Here is a 17,342-nt window from a genome sequence, read left to right as displayed (position 1 = left end):
TCTCTCTCTCTAAACCCAGATGATCATCGTGGTTTGATGGTCACCGTGGTTTGATCTGACTAGCTCATGATTGTGTTTTAGTGTATTTTATTGATGAGGATTGGCTTTGAGTTTTGGTATCTTGTTTTTGATCTGATCGTGTTTTGGGTTTTGTTTGTTTTATTATTATTATTATTATTATTTTTGATTAAGTGTTTTGGGTTTTGTTAGTTGATTGTGTTAGAGTATCTGAGTTTGATCATGATTTTGTATATATTTTTGTTTCTTTGGATGCTAAGAAAATGCAAGAAAAGAGAAGAAAATCTTGAATTTTTTATTTTCTGGGCAACCATGTTCTTGGGGGAAGAACATGAAGAACAATTATTATTTAAATAATTAAATGATAACTAAAATTTTATTTTATTTTAAAATAAAATAAAATATTTTTAATATTTTTTAATTCTGCCATTTGCCACGTGTGCATTTTCCGTCTCTAATGTAACGACAGGGACAAAAACGAGACACGTTGTTCAGAATAAGGAGTAAAAGCGGTGAAAATAAAAAATAGGAACCAAAGTGGGAATCGCGTGAAAATATAAGAACTAAAATGTAGTTTTTGCCTATTTTGTTCTAAAAAGGCTTGGTTTATGGTGTTTTGGTTGTTAAAAAAAAATTCCAACAATAATTTTTCGTTTTCCAATAACTCTTTATAATATTTTAATAGCAAGTGAAATTATGAGTTTATATATCCTCTAGCCTAGGCTAAGGAGATGAGGGAATGTATATATTAGTTTTGAAAATCTAAACTTAATTATTTTATTTATTTTTCACAATATACTATTATTTAAAATTTTGAGTTAAGTGGTATTACAATAATTTATATTCAAGCCTCAATTAGAATCTTCTTAATATAGAATCGTCCTATCGAAGTGGTATTAAAAGCAATAATGGTGTGTGACAAGATAGGAAGGTCATCATGATCACTTTCATAGTTGGAGTAGCAATATGGTGCAGGTACTTGGAACACAAACAAGTGTGCAATACAAACTCACCTAATAAAAGGTCCAACAAAGCAATATTGGTTTGGTCTTCAGCAAAAAAAAAAAAAAAAAAAAAAGCAATATTGGTCAATTGTGTTAGATCAAAGAAAAACCAATGGCGATGCAAAGTTCCATCGGATCAACGAAGACATACAGGGTTCCGTGGAGATAAGCATGTGGGGTAGATACTTGGTTCTTATGGACAACGTTTAATGAAAGAGAGATTGAAAATTCCACATGGAAAAAGAATTTTTTTAACAATACTTAAAAATTAATATAACATGGTTTAGCCCAAATCTACAAACTTAAACATTTTGTTTTAAGTAGTATCATAATGATTCTCAAAAAAAAAAAAAAAAAAAAAGTAGTATCACAATATATTATATTAAGGTAGCAATTTAATTTTCCTCAAAATGTTATCTTCCCTACAAATATAGTGGATTGTAAACTTATATGTTAGCATCATAAGATATATAAGATGTGGTTGGTAGGTTTCCTAAAAATAGGCTGAGTTACAACGGTTCGCCATTCATCTCATATTAATTCATGCGTTGCTTCAATGGTAATAGGATGAAATATTATGCATAGATTTTAATAGATCCATGCTTCTTATTCACCTTGTCCCATACTGATATCTAGCAGAACATTTCTAGAAGTTAACTTCAGGAGCATATATATACATATTCAGCAAAAAAAAAGAAAAGAAGGAGCATATATATGCACGTGTAGGCAGCAGTAGGAATTGAGAATATGGGCACCAAATCCAATTAATGAGTACCCAATTGGCCTTCTATCCCTGGCTCTTACAATCTCCTAAGCTAATTTCAGTACCGACTAGGAATACATTGAATACCTTTAAAAACAAAGCATTAGAAGCTTTTGTCATTGTGCTAAGAATTTTAATTTAAAGCCCTTTATATAACTTAAAAATATAATAAATAAATAAATAAATAATTCAGCAAAAAAAAAAAAAGCCCTTTATATAACAAAAACTGTCACTACAACACGTATTTTTACACATTTTTTTTATCTACACATATTTTTACAAAATTTAAATAATATTACTAAAAATCTTTTATCAAACAAGTTTAAGGGTGAGATTTTTTATTTTATTTTATTTTGGGGAGAAAAGTTTAAGGGTGAGACTATTTTTTATTTATTTATTTTTTTTTTTTGGGGGGAGAAACTATTGGAGCTTCAAGTGTTGAGTGTGTGGTACACGTGGGTTCCATCCCACTCTTGATGGAATAGCTCATTTAATGAGCTTGGCTCCAAAGTTCTCAAGCCAACCATATCTTTTAATGAGACATGACATTAAGCGTGTGGGACACGCCGAAGGAAGAAGACAAATTGGCTAAAGAAAACACAAAGACATTCGGCCAATTGAAGAGAAGAATTGTATTCATCTTTTTTGTCTAATATCATGTACAAAAGTCATGGCTTGTGTGCTTGCATTTAGTGTGACTTGATATGAAGCATGTGGAAGGCAGAAAATAAGGAAAAGATGAAGAAATAAAAGGAGGCTATTCGGCCATTTGGTGCACAAGAAGAAAAGAAGAGTGAAGAGGAGAAGTTCCAGTAAGACTTGAGGACAGTGCAGTTTTGAAGAACGGCATGAGTGAGAGCAAGTAAAAGAGAAGATAAAAATATAGAGGGTGATTGGTATTGTAGTTTAAACACTGTTTTTAGTGTTTAAATAATATTACACGTATTTTTATACACTTTTTCACGCACACATATTTTCACAAAACAACAACGTTACTAAAAATCTCTTACCAAACGAGTTAATAAAGAGTAACAGAAAATTTTGAGAGATACACGTGAGGAAGAGAGAAAAGAAAGAGTTTTTTTTGCTCACGTTGTATTTTTAAGTGTTGTAATCTCTATTTAATACAGTGAAATCATTCTGAGTTTATCCCGTAGTTTTTTCTTTTGAGGAGAAATAGTTTCCACGTAAATCTTTGTGTTCTTGTGTGGTTGTATTTCTGATCTGCTTGCTGAAATTTAGCTTCTATAATATTTTTTCCCAACATCAAGACCCAGCCAACAATTCTTTTTCAAATAAAGAGCATTACTTTCTCCACTCTACCTCTGCTTAGTGAGGGAGAGTGTTGAAATGATGGTTAAATGATTAAATTTTTATAACATTTGAAATAAGTGATAGTTTTTATCGATGGAGTTAACCGTGAAAGGCAATATGTCCATATATATGAGGATGCATGAAGGAACCTATAATGGAAGAGTGCTGTCATTACATACAATATCACTAGATGAAAAAAAAAAAAAAAAATAGTGGAAGGAAAATAGGGCCCGTTTGATACATGTGTTTAAACATATGTTTTCATTTTTTAAATATTACACATATTTTTACACATTTTTTCATCCATACGTATTTCTAAAAAATACAAACAACGTTAGAACAACGTTACCTCTTAATTTCGGAAACTTATTGAGGAGGTACTTCTTATTGCTTGAAGTTGAGGATGCAAACACAAAGTTCTTTCAAGTAGTACAAATAAAAAGCAATGAGGGATCCAATTTCTACTTTATGCAGTGAAATTTAAGATGCCAGCATACATGAAAGTAGTAAAGAAATTAATAATACATGAAGGAAAAGCAACAGGATGATCCAGTCCAATAGTCCACTGAACCTTGGCTGAAGGGATTGAAGGGTTAAATCTCAAACACATTGTCATAGGGCCTAGAACTGCATAGGTTCTGGATATTTGCGCGCAATGATTACTGAGTTAATAACCTCACACACAGCAAGAAGCTCAAAACCTCGAAAATCACAAGGACCAATAACAGTATAGAGAAAAGCGTGAGCACCATGTGCACTCCTTAGCATTAAAAGAGCTCCTGGAGCCACGTACTTAGCGAAATTATGAACATTTTGAACCTTCTCCTCTCCTTGTCTATGCCCACAAAAGCTGCCAAGAAAACAACTTTCGTAATCTTCCAAAGCATTTGTAAGTTGTAACATCCATTATGTCATTGGCACGGAAAAGCATTCGTTTTGATAAGTCAGGATTAGATGAAACTAAGTGAATAGCCTTTGAAGTGGAAGGGGACCTGAGCCAACAAAGGCAATTTTTTTGGGGACATGGGATTAGTGTTGGCTAAGGACGGTGAACTCGAGGCTAAGCTTGAGGTAATTGAAATATTAAGGTAAAATATTGAGATGGTCAAGTGGACTTTCATATGAGCCCAAGATGGTAGAGTACTTAATGGTTCTCCAAAAGGATTAAACCTCTTTTCTTGCAATCCTTTTACACAACTTGGTTACATCAATGGGACTTGGGGGCATACATACGAGCTCAAATTGGGTTAAGAGCAAGTTGACAACTTTGCAGGGCTTTAGACTCTCAAGGCTCGAGATTTAGTCATGCGACTCACAGACTTTTTGCACCAAAAGCCCAGCCCATTTTGACACTATGAGGTAATAGGGCTTCCAAACAAAGACAACAACACCAAGCCTTTCCAAGGAATGGTCTTGTTAAAACACTCCATTCAGGACTAACTTAGAGACAATATATTGCCCTCGAAAGGTTCATTATTTGACAGCATTTGTGGGCCCAATCATACGCACAAAAGATTAACTTCGTTCATGTTCATTATTTAACTGCATTTGTGGCCCAATCATACGAAGAGAAGATTAACTTCATTCATTCATAATTATTGAAAACATAACATTCAAGTTTAACTTAGAGACAATCTATTGCCCTCAAAAGGTCCATTATTTAGTACTCTTGGGTCTTGTCTTTTTAATTGGGTCAAGAGAGATTGTAATACAGTCGCTCAATACAGTTGCTCACGTCACTGCAAAGCTCTCCATTAATATTGTTCAGTCCTTTTGTTCAATAAACACAGCCTACCAGTTGTCCTCATGGATGCTTGTAAGGTAGATTGCCATGTTCTTTCTTCTTGATTATATAACATTGACGTTTATGAAAAAAAAAGGTCCATTATTTAAAGGCATATGTGGGCCTAATCATATGCACAGAAGATTAACTTCTTTCATACGTAATTATATATGTATCAATTGTGAATCTGACTTTGTCTGACTTGACAAACTTTGGATGATGTGGTTGTTTTTTAATTGAATACAAGCATAGAAGATTAACTTCTTCCATACGTAATTATATATATAGAAATTGTGGATCTAACTTTGAATGAATCATCAAACTTTAGATGATGTGGTTGTTTTTTAATTGAATATGATATTGTTAAAGCCTTTGAAATAGTGAAAGTGTATACGTGCACTTAATAATGTCGGTTAAATATTAATCATCCCAAGGTTTTTATTTTGTTATCTTATCATCGTTTTGTTTCCCTTTTTGTTTGGGAGGAAGCTGGCAGCAGGGCTTACTTAACTGAGAATTGGGGTCTCTCCAACTTGTATTGTGGACGCTAAAATCTTAGCATGTCTCAAATGATGGATCTCTAAATTCAAGAATGTGTATAATGGATTTAAAGAAGAATGTTAATTGTGTATATATAGGATAAGTGTATGTGAAGATTGTGCTTAAAAAAAGAAAAAAAAAAGAAAAAAAAAAAAAAAGAGCTTCCTTGTGTTACTAAAAAGATGATATTATGCACCTCAGATGATGGAATCTCTAATTCTACATGCTTTGATTTATGTTTGAACTAATATTCAGCTGACTTAATTAATCATGTAATGCAAATATTATGCAATGTTGTTTCTAGTGTATACCAATAAAAAGGAGAAAGAAAATTGTTTTTAATCAATGAATAAAAGTGGCTAATTAGGATTTCTGCCATAACACACCAAATTAAAGCTTTTTGTAAAGGCACAGGCACATACAGATCTTAAGGGTGCAAAGTTACTGTATTAGTAAGAATTTTCCACATAAGATTAATGTTACACTTGGACATGTTTTGAAACTTAAATCTATTACAATTAGCTAGCCTATTATAAATAGAGTCTGTGTTTAATTGAATATGCAACTTAGTCTTTGTTCATAAATTATATAGAAATAGATAGGACCTTGATGTTGATGTTAGTCAAGTTTGTGAAATGTTAGAAATAGATAAAACCTGCCAAGAACCTTGTAGCTCATGAAATGGCACTTTCTAATGTTTCCCCACCAGTAACCCTTTTTTACCTCCAATTCATCCTAGAAAATTAAACCGCTATTAATGGACATTTTCTTATAACCCAAATTTTTTTTTTATGCATTCAATATGGGAGCTTCAAGATTTTTGACAGCAATGCTACAGATTGGATGTGATAGGAAAAAACAATAGGAGTAGAGTTTGGACTATACACTTAGTGCCATCCAACTCTTGGATATAGTCACAGATGGACAACATGACAACCAAGAATTGTTGCTTTCCCATATAACTTAGATATTAACAAATGAAGAAAGAAAGCCAATGATACAAATTATGATTGCCCTAGTAATAACTGGGAAATCATGACTGCAAAAGCCAACAAAAATGGACCACCACCACCACCCCTCTCTTCTCTCTTGCAGTACCATGACAACAAGACATGTTATCCAAAATGACATAAAAGAAACATTGAATTCAAATGAAAAATATAAAAGATAGAGGGCATGCTATCAACTAAACAATTGGGCCAGCCAAGCGTCAGCACTGATGACATATTGAGGATTATAGACCCTTTCTTCTTAACTTAATTAAAGTTTTTAAATTGGAAGTCAAAATATAAATTTCTTGCTAGGCATTCCAATTTAGCTGTCAAGTCTATGTAAGCGTTGGAAAAATTATACAAAACCTTACTCTTAAGGAATCTATGAAATTTGACAATACGACCTTAGCAAGAGGATGAAACAAGCTAAAGAACAAGCTTGCACGCATATATGTGCATAATGTCATGGTACATGTGAACTTTTTTTCTAGATGCATAGGTTACTAAGTTAACTAGATGGAGAAAATTTGTGGAAAAAACAGATTGAACCCTTTTTATGTCATGAAATTATAGCTGCAAGAAGACAAAAAAAAAAAAAAAAATGCAATGTTTTGCAGTCGGTGAACAAGTTAGACATGCACGAACAAATCAAAGAAGTAATTTTCATGACCCTATTCTCATGTAGAGAGCATCACAAAAAGACATAATTGATGAGAGTTGCACCTCAATGGCCAGTTGATCCTCAAACATATTCCCATGGTTGAGATCACTGAAGCCTCTGATCTAAGAGCTCTTGTCACTAGGCAGTAACATGGGACCAAGGCATTGAATATTTTGGCAAAGTAACAACTGAGTTAAGTAATAACCTCATCATCAGCGGGATGAAAATGAAACACCAAAAGAACCTCAACCAAAGAAGATCACAAAAGAATCAATAAAACCAAAACCCCCCATGAGCATCAAAAAAAGATCCAGGAGCCATGTAATTAGCCAAATGAATAACATTCGTTATATAACTATTATGGAAGAACATAATGAATTTGATAAGGGAATGGTGAGTTTAAGTTCAAGGATGCTAAACTTGAAAGAACTGAAATAGCGAGGGAAAATATTGAGATATTGGTCAAGTGGGTTTTCATTTCAAGTTAAGAGATGCCTCTCCATATATATTTAAAAGCAATCTGCACAGGTTGTACAAAGAGTATGTCGACATCTTTGCACCCTATGTCGACACTATGAGGTTATGGGGGAGACTGACTAAGAAGTATGTCGACATCTTTGCACCCTTTGCAACAAGAACTTCTATGGAATGTTATTGCAAACATACACACTAGTGAGGCTTACCATTCTTTATTATTATGATTATTATTATTATTCTGTCATTAAGATCGATGTCTTGATCTCTTAGAGCACTTTACTATAATATACAAGCACAAATAATTCTCTTATTTTAGACAATTTCAAGGTGAATCTTTAGGGTAATCATTAAATGATACAGTAAAGTTAAAGACAATTTCTTGTCCTAAACAGAGATACATTTGTTTTCAGAATTTACACTTTTTTTTAGGTTATGAAGACGATCTCAAATTTTTTTAATATGATTTTTTTTTTTTTTTTAATTTGGTGTCCATCACAAAGTTTTGGAATTAAAGTTTTGTAACCTTGTTCAACTTGCCAAAATCAGAACAGTTTTATTTATTTTTTTTTTTTAATATAATAGTTGGGTAAGGAAGAATTTGAACCATAAATATATTCATTAAAAAAAAAACCCAATATATATCCATGTGATATAATGTTTATATTAATGTCGACTGACTATTTAAAAAAAAAAGGGAAAATAAAAAAGAAGAGCTCTTTTTAATATATAAAATATTCATTAAGATGCTAATTATAAAGAATATAAACACTATAATGAATATAGACACTCTAAACTCTTCTTATAGTTTTCTAATATCTTGGTCAAATTAATTTTAAACTTTCTACAGCCAATATTTCTCAAAGTTCTAATTCACTTAAATTCGTTGAGGGACTTGGCAAACTAGATGTGGCTTATAGCCAAATAGTTAACCATGATATAAAAAATAAAGGAAAATGCTAACGAGTGCCCTTAGGGCTTAGGGCATTCATTAAGAATCTAGTTAAATAAAGTTTTAACATTACTTTAATGGGAAATGAAAAAAAGCTGTTAAAACATTAATTGCTTTTTTTTTTTCTTTTCCCACAAAAATAAATATATATTATATTTTTTTCAAAAATGGAAGTTTATTTTTGTAGGGATTCTTTAAGGTATCTATATTAACACTTTTGCCTCCTTTCTCGAATACAAATCCAAGTTAATAGAACCTTTTTTTTTTTTTTTGGGTTTATAAATTAGAGCTTGATACAGATTAGTTGATGCAATTACAACCATTCCCTGTACTAGTTTTAAGTTTAGACTCACCACATGTCGCGTAGTGAGCTATGGACGCACCCAAAAAAAAAAAAAAAAAAAAGCATTTTGACTAGGTCATTGGGCAGCACAGATAAATCTTGAGGATGTGTAATGTTTAAAAAATTTCTACGTGAGGTTACTATTCTTTTGCCCTCCTTGTAGAAAAGTATTTAGGATCCTTTCAGCTATTACAAATTTTACTTATAATTTGGACCTCATGGTATGAGTTTGAGTCTATAAAAACGAGTCTTTTGACCATTAAACTGGTAGTCAATCATTAGGCGAAAGTTTGCAAACATGAAGATCAGAAATTCAAAGCCCAATGGTGCATCAATTGTACTTCTGCGAATTATTACCTGTCTACTTATCACCAAAAATCCAAAAAATAAAAAATAAAATTTAGGTGTGATTATTTAGTGTTATACAATAGGTTATTTAATTAAATTCAATTATGTGTCTACATTAATGAATGAATTAAGATAACATATTTTGTACTGTGTTGATCATTATAGTCACATATGTAGTTGCATTTAATTAGAGAACTTAAATTACCATACTTAATCTTCTCAAAAAAAATTACCATACATAAGATACTTAACCGGCATTATCATTTTATGTGTGTTAGAAAATGTTGAGTGATAAAGCTTAAGCTTTTGAAACACAACAACTTATCTAGACATCAAGAGTGGTTGGACTTGAGTTCAAATCTAAATGTTTCTAATTTTATCGTAAGTGTTTTCTTGAGAGTAAACTAAAGTTTCCATAGTTTTCATTTATCATGTATTACTTCAATTTCACTGTTACAATCTGACATGCCAAGTCCAAAATAATTGGTACAATTTATTCTTCGGTCATATTGTAAACAAAAACAGGCAGAACCTTGATATCATAGTTGTGAAAGGTGGTATAAAAAAAGTTTGTTAAATAGAATGTGTCCCTGTAGTTTTAGTTTTAGGGTGTAAGGGTATGGACACTAACCAAATAGTATCAACCATTCACCTCTTGGAGCTACTGAAACTGAAACTCAAAAATAAATAAAAAGCACTGTTGCTTTCACAAACAACTTACTATCGGATTGACAGAAGAAGATAGGCACAATAATACATGTTATTGCACTAGTAATAACTCAAAAGATATGATTTGCCTAGCCCAACCAAAAAAAGGGTCTCTCTCAATTGGCCTTTTTGTCTACTTTCCTTTCGCTGATAACCTCCACTCACTTATATCACCACAAAAAATGTAATCCTCATTTGGACATCAAAAAAGAAACGTAAAATTGAATTACCTAGAATGAGAAGATGTAGATAGAAGGCATAATATCAGCTAAATATGTCTTTTCAGGCCAATTATCAGCATAGACCACAGTGGTGAATTAGACCTTTTCTTCTTAACTAATTGGGGCCAAAGAATTAAGGTCAAAGTAAGCATTGTGCAAGGCACTTGTAAGCTTATTTAGAAGTCTTCAAATCGAAAGCAAGGAACTATGAAATTAGAGAAAACAAGAAAATACAACAATCAAATAAATAAAACTCTTTCTTCATACATATGCATTTTTTAGCTGCCACAGCTTGTGAACTTTTTTCTAGATTATACATGGAAAACTAATAAAGGAAACACAGATTGGAGTTGAACCCTTCTTATTTGGAGAAGTCTTCTAGAAGCCCTTTCTCACAACAAACTGGTATCGATCAGAGCTTCCGTTTCAACAATAGAAGATGCCAGAACACAAAATAGAAACATCTTTGTAGGAGGTAAACAAGTTAGACATGCACCAACATAATGAAAAAAGAAAAAAAGAAAACAAAAAAAAGAGCAATTTCATGACTAAATTACCATGTGCAGCAACACATATAGATAGATATCTTGAAGAAAGAAAGATGTATAATGAGTTTATGAGAGTTTGTCCTCAATGGCCAATTCCTCAATCATATTGCCTTGGTTGAAGTGATTGAAGGCTTGGATCTCAGCACACTTGTTAGGCAGTATAATGAGGCCGAGACCTTTCTCAAGTGAGTGTGTAGGCATTGCATACTTACGTGCAATGACAACTGAGTTAATAATCTCATCAGTGGGATGAAACACTGAGAGAAACTCGAATCCACGAAGATCGCGAGGATCAATCACTGGATAGAGAAAAGCGCGAGCCCCATGTGCGCTTCTCAGCATCAAAAGAGCTCCTGGAGCCATGTACTTAGCCAAATGATCAACGACTTTAACCTTGTCCTCTTTGTCCATGCCAACTAGAGCTGCCAAGAAAACAACTTCATAATCTTTTAAGTCATTAGTTACATTCATTATATCATTGGTATGGAAGAACATTCTTTTGGATAAGTCAGAATCAGATGAAAATAAGCCAATAGCCTGTGAATTGGCCAAAGGGTCAATATCATAGTTGTGAAAGGTGGTATTGGTAAGGTGTTTGGAGGCCAAGACAATTGAGGTAAGAGGAAGGGGACCTGAGCCCACAAAGGCAATTTTGCTAGGGACATGGGTGTAGTGTTGGCTAAGGATATTGAATTCAAGGAGGCTAAGCTTGAGGTAATTAGAATAGTAAGGAAAAATATTGAGATGGTCAAGTGGGTTTTCATATGAGCCTAAAATGGTAGAGTAATGACTCTCCAAATGTCCCTCAGCCTCACCACAAAGCCTAATGAGCTTTGACCTCATTTCTTGCACCTTTTTGCACAGCTTGGTTACATCAATTGGATTTGGTGGCGTGCATGTGAGCACAAGTTTTGTGAAGATCATGTTGACATCTTTGGAAGGTTTGAGGCTCTCAAGGCTTGAGATTTGCTCATACAACTCCCAGACTTTTTGTACCAAAGGCTCATCCTGGCAACCCATGTCGACACTATGAGGTAATTGGCAGACTCTCCAAGGAAGGGTATTTTGAATTGGATGATAGAAAATTCAAGAGCTAGTTACAACTTCCAATCCTCCGAAGGGGTCATTATTTATGGACACTTGTTGGGCCCCACATGGCACAGAAGGTTGCCTTGTTCTTACATATCTCTATTAGAATATTTTCTTTCTTTCCTTCTTTTCTTTTTTTTTTTTTTTTTTTTTTTTTTCTAAATAAAATTTTATGGAGTAGTTATGTGCATGTATAAAGATAGAAACTCATTTCCTTCATTTGACATGCCAAGTTAACCTACTAGTTGATGTACTCGTGATGTGCGAGTATTTTAAAATATTTTGTAAGAAATAATATCATATCTCATGGATAGTACTTATTATGTGCTATAATATTTTGGGAATCAACTTCAATTATATATACATGTTATTAGAAAAAAATGATAGTAAAACTATAAACCAATTGCTTAAGTAAATTGACAAATATTTAATTATTTTCACTAATTTAAGCTTAATTATAATTATATTTTCATTCTCAAAAAAAATTATAATTATATTTTTATTCTCAATTATAATTAAGTATTCCAAAAAAAAAAATTTGCTATATAAATTTTATAAAAATAACCATATAAATTATTTTTATATAAGCAATTAATGCCCAATTATGAATAATTAATACATGAGAAAAAAATATATTTACTTCAATTAATTCATGAAAATTAATTAATACATTGACATAAATGCAAAATATTTGATGAGGTGGAAGGTTAAATGAATAAAAGTTTCACAAAAGAGAATTCAAACATTTATTTATGAAATAGTTGAAGTCCACCAATCACATTCATTATCACATCACTTTATAAATTTAATACAGTAAAACTTGTAATATTTGTAATACTTTAACATTTTTCATAGAATTTTCATTCCTTCTCAAGGGATTGGCACATGAAAAAACCTTAGAAATAATAAATATATGAAAATAAATCAATTTACTCTATTTATACTCTGTTTAATTCTTCTAAAAAAATACTTTGTTGAATCCTAAAAAAAAAAAAAATTTGTTTAATGACATTGTACAAAATGTTCATTTGATAACCTAGTGCTAATGGTTTTCTTTATGGTGCCCATGTTTGTAAAATTTAAAATATGAATATATTACATTAGTAAATTAAAAAATATTTCAATTTATTTAAACATAAAATTATTTTACACTTTTATTGCATATGTTATTAAATTTGCTTTTGACTTTTGATGGTTTTTGTTTCAATTGTTATCAAAGGTGAAATTATAGAATATTTTAAATGTGTAATAAAAACGTACTCACTCTCACATAATTGTGAGTTTCAATAATTAAATTTATTATAAAACCCACTATTCATGTGTAAGTGGTAAGTACACATTTTATTGTACTATTAGAGTATTTTATAATTTTCCTTATTGAAGCAACTAAACATAAGGTTAAATGTCATATTATTCCAACTAAATTGTTTTTTATTCAAATTCTATAAAAACAAGGAAAATTATAAAGCTACAAAATATTTTATAAACTTTTTTACAAACTGTTGATGTGGTGAATAGTTATTGGTAAATCAAAAAGTAATGTTAGTAGTGAACCCAGATAAAAACCAGTACGAATTTGATACATCAATAGTATGTAAAAAAAGTTATAAAATAGTTTGTGGTTGTAACATTATTCTAAAAACAAACATATAAATTCTTTTATACGAGTAATTAATGCATCATTTACGGATAATTAATACATAGAAATAAATTCATTTTCCAATAAATACATGGCAATTAATACATGAAATATTATACTCTCTTCTCTACTGAAAGGATGCCTCTTGGAAGTTGGATCAACATACCTTAGACCACTGTGACTTACATTCTTGCTTTTAATCTGCTAGCGGGTGTCCCCGCACGATACGCAATGGCATTTTGAAATGTTTTTACAAAATTATCTTATGACCTATGTATATTACTTATTATGTGTTATGATGATATAGTAAGGAATCAACTTTCTTTATATTACATTTTATAGTCATGTTAATGGGTACTTTTAAGGCAATTATTAGTAAAAGTAATATTACAATCATAAACTATTTTACGACATTTTTACAAATCATTGATGTGTCCAACTTCTTATTGGTTTTCATATAGGCTTACTATTAACATAACCACTCACCACATTAGCAATTTGTAAATTTTTTTGTAAAAAAATTTATATCTCTAGTATTGCTCTATTAGTAAACCATTTTAGAGAAAATATGAAAATCTGTCAAAAAATTTAACTGGGTTTTTTTTTTTTCCATAAAAAGTTTCTAAAAAATATTTCATAAACCAATAACATCAGTTAACTTTTCCCTAAATTTTATTATATTTTCTTTTAAAGATTTATATTTTATTAGAAAGTGAGGAAATGCAAATTGTCAAATTCAATATAATTAAGAATAAAAAATTGTTACTTAATTTTTTTATTTCTTAGTGAAGGAAAAATGGTTCTAAGACCCCGTACAGTGGCTAATGAGCTAAGTGTGATTGCAGGTGGAATATAAGGAACCAAATACATAGTTAGTGAGTTAACTCGAACCGATGCCTTGGGGCATGTTGGCCCAAGCCTTTAGCATGCACTATGTCAAATTGGTAATCTGTTACTTAATTGAGTGAATTGAAAACTATTTAATTCTTGATTCAAAAAAAAAACTATTTAATTCTTTTTATTCTTTTTTTTTTTATATAAGATATTTTTATTAACTTAAGTGCCCAATTATTTTTTATATTCTATTTAATTCTTGATTCAAAAAAAAAAACTATTTAATTCTTTTAATTCTTTTTTTTATATAAGATATTTTTATTAACTTAAGTGCCCAATTATTTTTTATATTCTTGAATGCATGTTATTAAATTTTCTTTCATCTTGGACTTTGTTTCAATTATTGTTAAAGCAGCTACATTTGAGCAAGACCTTAGGCCGCGTTTTAAACGTGGCTACAGCTTTCACCTTAGGCCACATTTAAACGGGGCTATAGGTCCTATCTTGGGCCGCGTTTAAAAAAGTGCGGTCATAGGCCCATCAATCCTATAGTCAAAAAAACACGGCTATAGGCTTTGGCCACGTTTTTTGGACCTATAGCCACGTTTTAAAAACGTGGCCATAGAACCTTTTTTTTGTAGTGATAGACTAATAATAAAGCTACAACCTTTTTTTTTTGGGAGAATCAATAAAGCTACAACTGATTCACCAAAAATAAATAAATACAGCTACAACTGAGTGCATTTGACCTGCGAAGTTAGTAAATATGTACGTACCACCGCACACCCTTAGTGCGGTGGTCACTCCACAAGTATAAGTGCTTGTGGGGTGTGGGGTGTGGGGTGTGGGGGTTCAAGGCCGAGGTTCAAATCTCCAGAAATGAGTTTCACACACATTTACACTTAGATTAAGCTAGAATAGAAATTCTATCTTGTATAAAATATATATAAAAAAAAAAAAAAGTAAATATGTACGTTAGTTATACATAGACCAATAATAATGATGTAAATATCTCTGTCTGAGTCATATAAAACCTTCACCTACTCTATCCAGAAAACCCAAAAAAAAAAAAACCTTTCATCTACATTCTTATCTTGCCCAAGTTTCAAATCCGGCAATTATAATATTAATTTCAACAAAAGTCAAATGTGATATGCTAAAAGTAAGTTTATTAGGTTCCTCCAAAAAAAAAAAAGTAAGTTTACTATGCATGTAGCAAGTGATTGACATACAATACCTAAAGCAAAATTAAAATAAATTATGCAATTATTTAAATGCCTCTTTCTTTTCAACGTGAACTATCATGCCAAGAGCTTTGTAAATGAATTGGCACCCTCCAATACGCAAAGTACATGAGAGTTTAAAGAAAAAAATAGTTTAAATTACAAAAGTTAACAGCATATTGTAACTATTTTTTTTTTTTTTTTTTTAAAAAGCACTTGAACCGTCCTCTATGATATGAGACTGTTACATTAACATTTATAACATAATCTTTTTTTCTTTTCTTTTTTTTTTTTCTTTCTAGAAGAGAACTGAAAATTTCATTAAGAAAAATAAGCCAAAGCGGCTAGTACAACAGTCAAAAGATGTGTTTCTCAAAAAAAAAAAAAAAAAAAGTCAAAAGGTTAGAACATTTTCTATCCATACAAAAGAACCTATAATGTGTAAAGTATGTTTAACAAAATTGTGAGTTATAGAGTTATAGAGTTACTTTCATGACAAATATGAAAAACCTTATAAACCTAGAAGCCTATATAATCGTTTTAGCGTCTTGTATCAGACAAGATAGGATAAATAGAAATTTTCACATATTAGATAAAGTAATCAACTCATTCATCTGTTTGTCATCCCAAAAAAAAAAAAATACAAGATATTTAAATTTTAATAAATTTTGCTCGTGCAATAGCAGCAACAGACCCAGCATGGTTTCATGCCATAAAAATCTTTGGAAGTATATACGTGTCTATACGACTCTAGGGTTTTGATCCCAACCACGGCATTTATCAAGCTCATATTTTTATATAATAATTAAGGAAATACTAATGAAAACTCTTAGGGTAATGGTTAACAATTCATTTAAAGAAAATTTTTATAGAAAAATGAAAAAAAAAAAATTAATGTTTTAACAATTTTTTTCATTTTTCATAAAAGTTGTGTCAAAACTTTTCTAAAATAAATTATTAACCATTGCTCTAAGAGCACTCGTTAGTATGATCCAATAATTAATGGTACCTTAATGTAGTTATACTTTTTAATAATTTAATTATTTTATCATTTTACTTTTTTTTTAATGCAAACTATATATATAATAGAAGCTTATATTTATAATTTTTTTATATACTAATAACACGCTGAAAATTATTCCTCTCCAAAAAGGATAATAAAAAGGTTGAAAACTAAATTTACATCCTCGAAAAGATGAAAAATATTGTTAAACTATAATTTTTTTCAATATAAGTACTAACTTAAACCTATTTAATATGGTTAGTAGTTTCAATATATATTATAATTTTGTTTTTTTATATATAAAATATATTATAATTTTGTTGTTTTACTTTTTACCCATATATTTCACAATTAAAATTTTATTTTTTTTCAAATCTAATTGTTTATAAAGTATCATGTCATTTAAAATTTTAAATAATATTACACTAGCTACATTATTGTCATTAGATCTTTAGATTGTAAAATTTAGTTTAAAATATGAATTAAATTCTTAGAGGTCTAGCCGAGCTTAGTAATGTGACTTGCATGCCTCCTTGTCTTTGGGTTAATATTGGATGAATCCAAAAAATTAAAAATTAAAAAATGTCTCAGAGATACATATCCATTCAAAAATCAAAATTAATAGAACATAAAAAAAATACGACAGATAATTTATATTGCTCCCTCCTCCTACTGTAGTAAAAGAATTAAAAATTCAAAATAAAAATAAAAGTCAAAAAATAAAAAATAAAGGAGAAATATTTGGGGGGAAGATTTGAGCCTTACATAAAAGCTTGTTAAGAAAAGATTCCCGCACTCCTCATTCTTTTCACACGCTTTTATAATTTTCATCTCTGATGTTTTACAAACCCACCAATAGATTAATGCTGCAAGTTACATCATTGC

General features: G+C 30.6%; 1 protein-coding gene and 1 pseudogene across 1 annotated transcript; both read right to left on the bottom strand.

Annotated features, from left to right (window-relative positions):
- Positions 1-3,465: 3,465 nt before the first annotated feature.
- LOC126716551 (nicotianamine synthase-like) lies at positions 3,466-4,756 on the bottom strand (annotated as a pseudogene).
- A 5,609-nt stretch (positions 4,757-10,365) lies between these two features.
- Positions 10,366-11,779, bottom strand: LOC126716736 (nicotianamine synthase-like). Its single transcript, XM_050417699.1, has one exon. It carries the CDS (start codon positions 11,687-11,689, stop codon positions 10,736-10,738), a length of 954 nt encoding a protein of 317 aa, XP_050273656.1. The 5' UTR covers positions 11,690-11,779; the 3' UTR covers positions 10,366-10,735.
- Between the last annotated feature and the right edge of the window lie 5,563 nt (positions 11,780-17,342).

Source organism: Quercus robur, chromosome 3 (genome assembly GCF_932294415.1).
Source record: "Quercus robur chromosome 3, dhQueRobu3.1, whole genome shotgun sequence".
NCBI classification, from domain to species: Eukaryota; Viridiplantae; Streptophyta; class Magnoliopsida; order Fagales; family Fagaceae; genus Quercus; species Quercus robur.
This window is presented reverse-complemented; position numbering and strand designations above follow the sequence as displayed.